The 10642-nt window shown below is 41.4% G+C and overlaps 1 protein-coding gene across 1 annotated transcript; it reads right to left on the bottom strand.

Annotated features, from left to right (window-relative positions):
• Positions 1-853: 853 nt before the first annotated feature.
• On the bottom strand, positions 854-6686 carry ppp1r42 (protein phosphatase 1, regulatory subunit 42). Its single transcript, XM_012879547.3, has 8 exons — positions 6261-6686; positions 6001-6167; positions 5768-5906; positions 5130-5246; positions 2391-2508; positions 1836-1970; positions 1370-1506; positions 854-1120 (listed from the first exon to the last, which is right to left on the bottom strand). Exons 1-7 carry the CDS (start codon positions 6390-6392, stop codon positions 1370-1372), a joined length of 945 nt encoding a protein of 314 aa, XP_012735001.2. The 5' UTR covers positions 6393-6686; the 3' UTR covers positions 854-1120.
• Positions 6687-10642: the final 3956 nt, after the last annotated feature.

The raw sequence follows: 10642 nt of genomic DNA, 5'->3' as shown, positions 1-10642 counted from the left end.
TGCTGATCGCCGGACTTCCCCGCCAGAGGCAGGGCTCTCTCTCCCCTTTGGTTTTTAACTCGGACGGCCGTAACCCTCTCTAATTGGCTGCGAACTTGACGCCGCAGGGGTTGGAGGGAGGGAGCCCATCAAAAAAAAAAAAAAAAAAAAAAAGGTCGCAGCGAGATAAAATCTTAGACCATCGCCTCAAAACTAAAACTCAGGAGCTCATCTTCATTTGCTGTTCATAAAAACAAACACACACGTGTAATATGATATATACAGTTGGTTTTTTTTTTTGACAAATTGCCAGGCTGTCCTGAGTTGCAAGCTCATTGGAACGACTAATAAATAAAGTCCGGCGCTGCAATCAACAGGCCGGCCTTTAGGAAATTCTTGCAAGGCTCATAAATTAATCACTCTGATTTCCAGGGCTCCAAAACGGAGATGTCGGCGAATTAATGAAAGGAATTATTCATATTATGAAAATTCTCAGACTGGCCTCAATAAACCTTGTTTTTCTAAGGATGGGGTAACAGCGCTGCTCCGGGCCACTAATGACGAGGAGGACTTAAAAAAAAAAAAAAAAAAAAAAGAAGGTTAAATAAGCTTGTTCCCCTAATTACCCCCGCATCTTACAGGGGTGGCTCCTGAGAGCCCCGTTCAGAGGACAATAAATACATCCTCATTGTTTCAGATCATTTATCAGGCTTGTTTGAATAGGAGCATGTGCTGTTTGCTTAGGACTTGTAATAATAGGGCAGGCGGATCATTTAGATTGTGCCACTTTGCATCTCGTGGTCCACTCACTTATCCAAACGCATTGTGAAAGAAAAGAAAGAGGGGGGGGCGGGGGAGGAATAACACGCGTGAGTTGTGCAAATGATTTATTTCTGCAGAAAAACAAAATCTAATCAGCGATAAAACAGGCGGGATTAGGGTTATTAATTCAGTTCGCTGTTGAAATCAAATCATTAAGGGGAAATGCCGTCACAATAAATGAATTTACAGTGTACGTGGCCCTACACTGACTTCAATATTCGCTGATGATGGAGGAAAAAAGGCGTTTAGACAAAACAGAAGCGAGACATCAGGGATTCTCTGGGCTTCAGGACACCCACCGGACCGGCTTCAGTGTGCCCTGCACATTGAAAAAGGGGGGAATAATGTGAGGAAGCATACTGATTACTAGAAGAAGAAAAAAAGTCCAAATTGAAAAAAAAAATATTTTAATATTTTCTAAGTCCAGAGTGACCAAACACATGTTATCAGTCAGAAACAAAGATCACTTATTTTGTTTTGTAAAAAAAAAAGGGTCTACTTCTGGAGTGTAGCTACATAGCTATAAACGTATCACATCAATAAGGACTATCAAGAATTTCTTTATTACCTAATGAAAGAGAGTTAAATGCCGGCTTTGATAAAGCGGCACGCTGGACTCAGGAGGCTGCAGTGGCTCCCAGCCCTGCATGTTAGCGGGCCGGTAGACGTGACCAGGATGTGGACCCTGACCCACATCAAAGTCGTCTGCAACATAAACAAAGTCACATACGCAGGAGAAACTCTGGCGTGCTCAAACACATGCAGGACAAGGGAAACTGTGACGAATCAGAGGCTCTCCAACATGCAGCTCTCATTAGGGACTTTTCATCTGCTGTGTTATCCGCCTCATAAAGGACGTCAACCGCGCGGGTTTAGGGAGATTTTTCAGATTGTAGCCACACAACAAAAGGATTAACTGGGAAACTGTCATACACACACACAAAGTCTGATGAATTTTATTATAGGAAAAGAAACTTAAATTTAAAATATTCAAAACTAATTAACTCAATAGATTAATGACTTTAGTGACTCACTTGTTGTTGGATGAGCAGCCAGGGGCCAAGCCAAGATTTGATCGTTGTTTCTCCTCTCTTTGGCTTCTTTTGATGCTTTCCAGTTGATAAGGAACTGCCTGGTTAGCTCGTTAATTTCCCGACCATCAAGAGTCTCTATATAAACAATAGAATAATTTAACAGAAAATAAATTATTTACCTTTTTTTTTTCAATGTTTTTCTGTTTAAAATATATAAAAAAAGAAAAATAGCCTAAGCATTAATGTATTTTTGTATTCCTCTATTGTTCAGAGGAGGGAAGTTTAAAAACATTTACTTTTATTCAATGTTTTTCTATTTAAAAGATTTATATATATATATATATATATATATATATATATATATATATATATATATATATATATATATATATATATATATATATATATATATATATATATATATATATATATATATATATATATATAATATATACACATGTATATATGTATGCATGTATACATTTATTAAAAAACAGTTTAAGCCTCTGCGTGTGTATTTCTGCTGTTCACAGGAGAGAAGCTAAAGACATTTACCAAGTCTTTTGCACACGGGTATGAGGCGATCTCTGTACTTTGGTGTTTTGCACACAGGATTTCCACCCAAATCCAGCGCGAGCAGCTGAGGCCAGAGCTCCAACACACCCTCCAACTCCTGCAAACACGGCCAACAGAAAACAAAAACACCGGCTGAGCGCGTCGTTTTCATTCAAGCGGGAGCATCAGGGTTTATACTGTTGTGCTTTGCACGCTGAAGAGGAAATAATCTTAACTTGACATAATTCACGGCTGCAATATGGTAGCAAATCACGGACAAGCCCCTAAAGAAGAGTGGCAAAAGTGAAGGCTGAGGTGAGGTGCGAGCCAAAAAGGCAGAAAAAGGCATAAACAACACATCAGTCTGTTTTAATAAACAGTGTCGCCGGTGTCGTGTAACTCCCAAGTTTTCTCCTGGGGGCGGCTCGGGGCCGGCTCCTCCAGCGACTTGCCTGCGGTTGTATGTTTATCTAAAGGCACATTAATCCAAGCCCTGGAAATATGAATACTCTCTGGACACGCTCTGATTGTTCATTGCCTTCCTGTCTTGGCCAAAGCGCTTCCACTTTTCCAACCTGAGCTGCAATCAGTTCAGAGGGGACCCCTTGAGCACCACGCGCTCCCAGGCTTTGATAAATGATCGTGTCAGGGCCGTCACTCAGAAGGCCCTCGCTGAAGAGGAGCCCAGCGCCAAATTGCCCCCCAACGCGGGGGCGTGTGGAGCAGCGCAGACTGGAGCCTCACTAAAGCCCGGCTGGCTCTCCTGACTGAGCTAATGACGAGGGGGGGGGGGGCAGTTATGAACCTGCATTTGACCAGCGCTTCGATTCCTCTGTCCTCTCTGCCCCGCGCGCGGCTAACAGCCTCCGAAGAAGCTCCCCATTTGTCACCCTGGCTGACTGGCTGTCATAATCTATTTTAAAAAAAATCCATAATGTTTCCTCAGGATTTTCACTAAATGCTGCGGAAAAAGAAATTGATCCTTTAGAGAGCTGTCCCTGTGCAGTCGATAGTGGCAGACGGGTTGTATAAATTATAGGGGATATCAGCTGAGAGTGACACATACACAACAATTACCTCCATCAATGGTCAAAAAAAAATAGAAGAAAGAAAGTTATTTGCATTAGAGAGAAATCAGTCAATCATAAAATCCTTACAAAGTGCTGCCAGAGTTATGGAGTTTTTATACAAACAAAGAACTTTCAGCCTCTTTCGTTTGTAAATCAGTTCAAGACATTCGCATATTAGACAAATCTTCATTAAGTGATATTCTTGTGAGTTCAGGATGTCAAACGCGCGATCCAATGGTAGTGAAGAGAGGAAAAAAAATCCCAGCCTTTCAAGGAGAGAGAGAGAAACTTGTGCTTGTTAAAAGCTGTCAGTGAGAAACGTCTCCGGGGAGCAGCTTGCTGATTTGCTGCATAATTTCGATCCTCTGCGAGTCGAGCAGACCGGCACCCTCTGGTAGTTTTTTTTTTTGCAGGATTCGGTTCCCTACGAACCCTGCTCTCCATATCATTTCACACACCGCTGCAGAAAGCTGCACCAAAGTCAGCCTCATCAGCTAATGGACGGCGTGGTCATTTTATCATTTACCACGTCTCCCTGATGTGGTTCTCCTTCAGTCCACCAAGCTCTCTGTGCAAAACCAGCTCACATCTTCCACTACGTTGTGTAGAAGCAGTTACACCCCTTCAGTTTTTGTAAAAAAAAAAGAATGCAAACAATGCATTTTATAACAACGCGCCATGTGTGACAGACCAACACAAAGCTGTGAATAAAGGCGGTATGTACCTGTGTTCCTCCCGCTTCCCTCTGACTCCCCCAAATAACATCAAGTGCAAGCAGTAAATAAAGTGTGCTTGTTCTTTAATTCAATACAGATCCAGCTGTTCTGCGAAGGCCCCCGAAGGTTTGCTCGAGAACATTATTGAGTAAACAGCGTCACCAAGGCCAGGGAACACAGCAGACGGGTCCGGGGGAACGTTGTGTAACTTATGTGTGAAGAAAGCCAAGCTTGCCACAAGCCAAGTAGGGGATAACTGGGAGAGAAAGGCAAAAGGCTATGTCTCCATCTTAAAGGCATGAGCCATAGAGTGAAACACGGCGGCGGCAGCATCATGCCGTGTGGACGCTTTGCTTCACCGGGGACAGTGATGCTGGTGTGAGTTAATTTGAATGAGCGTGGAAAAACACATTGGAAAAAATGGAACATGTTAAAAACACTTATCAGCTGTGTTGGGACGGGCGCATTTAAAACATCCAGGAGACTGGGCCTAGAGGACTAATTGTGGAAATCCTTGAGGTAAAAGCTGATATAGGATGGTCATGTGAACAATGATGCAGTCAAATCCGATCTATAATCTGTGGCTAGTCTCGAAACCTGAAGTTCACCGATGCTTTCCATCCAGTCTGGCTGACCAGGAGCTATTTTGCAAAGAAGACTGGACAAAAATCTCAGTCTCTGCAAAGGCGGTAGAGACAAATTCCCCACCCAAAATAAATATAAAAAATAAAAACAGCAAAAGGTTGTTCTACAAAGTATTGTCTCTTGGGGAAAGAAAACAAATGGACGCCATGCTTTTCCAAGTTATCATTGGTTAAAAAATATAACAAAATGTTGAAGAAATCACATATTTTTTCTTCCACTCTACATTCACGCATTTCTTTCACGTGACCTCCCAGTAGTCGAGGTGACCAAACGAGAAGACATTAGGCCTTAAATAATTGGATACTTACCTCAATAAAAAGCAATTTGTTCCGCGCAGCAGAAAAATGTTGGAGTTCCTTCAGCACCGACAGCTCTTTGATGTCCTCAATGTTGTTGTTATTAATATTCAGCACACAGAGAGAGTCCTGCGCAAAGAATTCACGTCAATGAGGAGAGAGGAGGTCACGTTACTGACACGTTAAAGCCCGTTTTGGAAGTCGGACCATCAATGTTACTTCCTACAGTTGTACGAATCACAGAAAGTATGAAACGTAAGCAGCTAATTGTAGCTGAAGTGCGTTTCAAGCTTTCCTTTTAAAGGAAACACACTGCAGGGCTGTTGTTTGTGTTGGAAAAATCACAAGGATTCTTGATCTAGATTTGTTGCCGTTTATATATCTGAACTACTGCTGGTGTTAATCAATGCACTTTAGCTTTGGCTTCCAGAGTTTGCAAAGAGTCGCAGCAATTTCTTGAGGTTATCTAAACAAACAGGGGAGCTGAGAGTCGCGGTGTATTTATCCACGGCTTGGAGCGGACACAAAGTAAACCGTCCAAGTTGATTTGGGCAACAGAAGTCTCTCTGACATCACCAGCATTTAAAAACACATCCATAAAGAAAAAAAAAAAAGAGAGAGCAAACTATAGTGTGAAATGCCGGTCATACAGCGAGAGCGAGGAGGGTCCTGGAGTCAAAGAGCAACTGCTCCCCCGGCTCCAACTTTTGATTCTCCAGATGAAGCTCTTTGAGCGAGCGGAGCTCCTCCAAACCCTCCACCATTGCAATCCTGTTCCCGCCCAGATACCTTGAAAAAAAAAAAATGTGTATATACGTATTTATCAGCAGGAGAACCACACACACACACACACGTCCACAGAATTTAAACCGTCTGCACTCACAGCTTGGAGAGACTTTGCAGATTGGAGAGATTATCCATGTGAGTGATGTTGTTGTTCTGCAGGTACAGATGGGTGAGGTTGGAGGCAAAGTCCAGGCTGCAGATGTTCGTTAAGTGATTGTTATACAGGTAAAGCACGGTGAGGTTCCTGCACATGGACAGATCTCCCTAAAAAAATGAATTTAAAAAGAGAGAGAATTTACCGTGAACATTTGGGAAACAAACAGAAGAACAGGATAAGCAACGACGCTGGTTACTCACGATTTCTTCGATATTCTTGTTGGAAAAGTAGAGATGGGTGAGGGTCTTCAGGTAGTGCAGGAACGACAGGCCCCTTTTCTTTTTGAAGTGTTTTCTAGAATTAGCTATGAGATCTACTGTCAGACGTACCATGCTGGCTCCGCTTCTTTTTCAGCGAATCATAGCGCCCACAGCAGTGACCTGAGCCATTTGTAAGAAAAATACACACATATTAGCCGGATTAATACACAACCAAATATAGAAACTGTCTTTTGAGGGCAGCTGAATTAATCTGAATAGGCTCAACATCTTTATTTAACCTCAAATGTCTAATTAAAAGTATCTTGTTGAAAATACCAAAACAAAAAACTTCCACCGTAGTCCAAGAGGTGAACATTTGCAAGGAGGGCAAAAGTTGGAGTGACCTCTCAGTTTGTGTTGCAACCACAGCGACCCCACCCCCTAGGTTGCCGTCTGAGCGGTTTCCTCTCCTGCCTCATGTTTAGGTCCCGGGGGACTTTTTTATGAGCTTGACCTTACACCGAGGTATTAAATTTTGCACTTTGATTTTACATTGCTTGTAGCATAGGCTTTGCTATATATCACCTCTCCACCTGCTAAATAAACAGCTGTCAGCATGGGTAGCTACTGACAGATGACCGTACTGGCCTCCAGGCACATGCCGGAGGGCCCAGAAAAGCCCAGGGAGGTCCCGGTGCCATCAGAGGAATACGATATACTCTATTATTGGCCTAAAGAAGAAGAAAATTAAACAAATTGAATGATTATGAACAAATATAATTGAATTTGATAGAGAATGATGTGTGATGGGAAATAAAAAGGAAAACACAAAACAGCTATATGAAGAAGAAAAAGATTTCAAATGAGCTATAAAGAGAAGTGGCCTTGAAGGGATGTAAAAAAAGTAAATTAAAATGATTCATTTTTCTCTCTGTGTGTGTGTGTATATATATATATATATATATATATATATATATATATATATATATATATATATATATATATATATATATATATATATGACCTGTCCAGGGTATACCCCCCCTCTAGGCACCAGCACCCCTGATCCCAACAGGGATGAAGCGTCTAGGAAATTGGATGGATGGGTATAAAGATGTTTTACAATATTAAAAACACTGACACAACATCATTAAAAAGAAGAGATGTAAAAAAAAAAACCCAAAATAAAATTATTCATTTTATATAAATTAATATTTTATATATTATATTTATATATATTAAAAAGAGGTCTTGGTCTTACCAAGTCTGAAATTGATGGATAACGTGTGACACAACCCGTACTGGAACCGATAAGGGACAAAAAGAAAACAAATGACCTTCAAAATATCTGCAAGATAATTTGCAGTGACTGAATTACCAGCACCGGTCCAGTCCGCGAAAGTGGCAGATAAAACCTAGACGCAGGATTGAATAAAAAACAATGTAGTATAGGGTCCGCCTACAAAAACAGGTGTAAAAGTACTAATATCTCCTTCCGGTTAATGTCTTTATTTTAAATTAAAGCCAACAGAGTAGCTCGAAACACTCAGCCCGGAGCAAGCTAGGTTGTGTTGTGCGGTTGCTACGGTAACAACGCAACCACTAGTTACAGAATACGGCGCAAGTAGTCAGATAGAGTTGTCTTCGCTTTAATTTACGTGCATTTTGAGTTGGTTTAACAGAGCATAAAGCCTTTAAATAATCCCTTTAAACGTTTAACATGACGCTGTCACGTTAATGTCATTTAGAGAGACAAAAAGCTGAAAAAGTGGCGAACAATCACTTTATACAACCACTCGTTGGCGTGATTTCAGCTTAAGTGTTTTAGGATAGATCCAGCTTTGCACACGTAAACACGTTTTTTTTTACCCATTTTTCTCTGCAAAACAGCTCAAGTCCAGACAAACGTGAAAAGCTATTTTTAAGTTATTGTATTTGAACTGGATTCATGTTTGGGGTTTAACTTTCGCCGTTTTTAACACAAAGATGCTCGGATTCATAAAGTGCCTTTATATTTCTAGCTGTACGTTTGGAGTCATTGTACCGCTGGAAGGTGAACCTCCACCCTACTCTGGAGTCATCGAGGCACGGCAAGTTTATTTAGCCACAGCATATTTCAGTGACTATTAGAACATAAGAAAAGAAAAAAAACATAGTTAAAAATGAAAAGTAAAGAAAAGTTGGGCAGCAAACTTAAACGAGATCCAGCCTCTAGGTTTTATTTTCAGATTGGTCTGTATTTAGCTCCCCTGACCCTGCTGAAGAAAAGCGTCCCCACACCACGATGCAGCCACAACCATGTTTTACATGTGCATGGTTTGTTCTGGAGGCTTAGAATCAATTTTAGTCTCATCTGACCAGAGCACCCACCTTGCGGCCCCCACACTGGTTGTGTCAAACGGCAGACAGGAGTTGTTGGGGCTTTCTTGCCTCTGTTCTGTAGGAAAAATCTGATTTTTGGAGTGCATGACTTTTATTTGTCCTGTAAACAGATTCTCCCACCTGAGCTGTGGATCTCCAGAGCTCCTCCAGAGGTATCGTGGGCCTCTTTGCTGCTTCCCTCTTATTAATGCTCCCCCATCTCCAGCTAGACACCAATGCCTTAGGACGATTGAAGTAGCGGCAAATTCTTTTTGTTTTTCGGATGTTGGTTTGCACAGCGCTCCACGAGATGTTCAAAGCTTGGAAAAACGTTTTATGAGACTAAACCTGCTTTAAATCCCTATATCATTCTCCCTGACCCTGCTGTGTTCCTTGCTCTTCATGATGCTGGTTGTTCACTGCTTTTCTCTAACAAACCTCTGAGGCCAGAAACAGATCACATTGTGATTAAGCTACACACAGACGGACTCGGTTGAGCCAATACATTGATAACTGGTTCTCCTGGGTTTTATTTGGGGTTGTCAGGGTTTGGGCAGCTCAAAAAACACAAAACAACCAATGACAATTTTTACATTAGTCTTTCAAACTTCACACACATAATTTTCCTTTCGTTTAACAGTTATTGTAGTCCTCTTCTATGGCACAAAATTCCAGTGAAATATACCAAAGTGTGTGATTATGATGTAATATGAGAAAAAGTTAAAGGAAAATGGATAATTTGCAAATTATAAATCTAGCAAATGTGGGTTGGACAACAAATAGTTATTTTCTATCGATCAGCAAACAAGAAATCTCTCTCTCTCTTTATATATATATATATATATATATATATATATATATATATATATATATATATATATATATATATATATATATATACACACACATACATAGGAGAAAACCAAACATTTATCCTTCTATTTTTAAAATGTATTCACTTTTAAGTTTGCTTTTGATGACAGTTTAGACCCCCCAATCATTACAGAGATAATCTTTCAGTAAAGCACACCCAGCCAGGAACCCACCCCTTGCAGTGACCCCTACATTGTTAATCTACATCGTGCCACGACCTGAGCTTCCTCAGGGAGAGACCTCCCTCTTACTTATGCAGAAGCACACGGTGGGGAGGAAGTGTTGCACCTCCACCTTCCAGGGCTGCGTTCTCCATCTTCACGCGCGCCTCCTCTGCCTAATTCTTCACTTTGCCCAAATTAAACATCTCAAGATCTTACCTGGGTCGTACGAGCAACAGCGCCTGCTTTCGGTGCCCGTAGCCGATAGCTACTAATCTCATTAATCATCTGCACTCAAAGCAGTGTCAAGCGTTTAATACGCTCACTCTTTGAAGGAGCGGGGGGGACGTGCCGTGGGGTTCAAATACAAAGAAAATATGCTTAATGGACTTTTGGCTTTTCCTAATGTAATTTTAGTCATGCATACAAATGTCCATCTGGAGATAATCACCGTGTTTACACACCGAACAAGTTCAGTATGTTTCAATGAATCTAAAATAACGATGAATAGGGAATAGGGCGGAACTAGTTTAGAGGTGCATATTTTAAATACTTCATCAGGACTGTGGGCGACATCTATAGAGGTCATTTAAATACCTGGCACAGAAACACGAGCTGATCAGCGGTCTTTGCAGGAACCTTACTTAACGATTTTATATCCATAATTAAATTTATTATAGGCTCAAACCTGAAGCAGATTTAGACAGCAGCTAAAGAAAATCATTACAAGACGTGGTGCCACGACTCATGTGCATGAGAAACGCCAGGCACCTCCACCGCCCCGCTACATGACATTACAAATACACATTAAAACCATTACAATACCAGAAAAAAAAACACAAGACACGACACAAACGCAGGCCACAACAGCTGTCAGTGGAAAAAAAAAAACAGGCAGGCCAGGGCGAACGTCCGCCTCGATGAAGAGCAGACCCACGCCGGGGTGAATGGACTTCTGTGTGCCTGGCTTGTGCCTCTGCGCTGCAT

This window comes from Fundulus heteroclitus, chromosome 21 (genome assembly GCF_011125445.2).
Source record: "Fundulus heteroclitus isolate FHET01 chromosome 21, MU-UCD_Fhet_4.1, whole genome shotgun sequence".
Classification (NCBI taxonomy): domain Eukaryota; kingdom Metazoa; phylum Chordata; class Actinopteri; order Cyprinodontiformes; family Fundulidae; genus Fundulus; species Fundulus heteroclitus.
This window is presented reverse-complemented; position numbering and strand designations above follow the sequence as displayed.

Bases quoted from the DNA above. Each gene is read 5' to 3' on its own strand.
- ppp1r42 (XM_012879547.3), bottom strand. From the start codon at position 6,392: ATGGTACGTCTGACAGTAGATCTCATAGCTAATTCTAGAAAACACTTC. The intron at 5,907-6,000 runs GTGAGTGCAGAC...TTTTTTTTCAAG, and splicing joins CTGCAAAGTCTCTCCAAGCT to GTATCTGGGCGGGAACAGGA. The intron at 2,509-5,129 runs GTAAGTATCCAA...CCGTGTTTGCAG, and splicing joins ACAAATTGCTTTTTATTGAG to GAGTTGGAGGGTGTGTTGGA.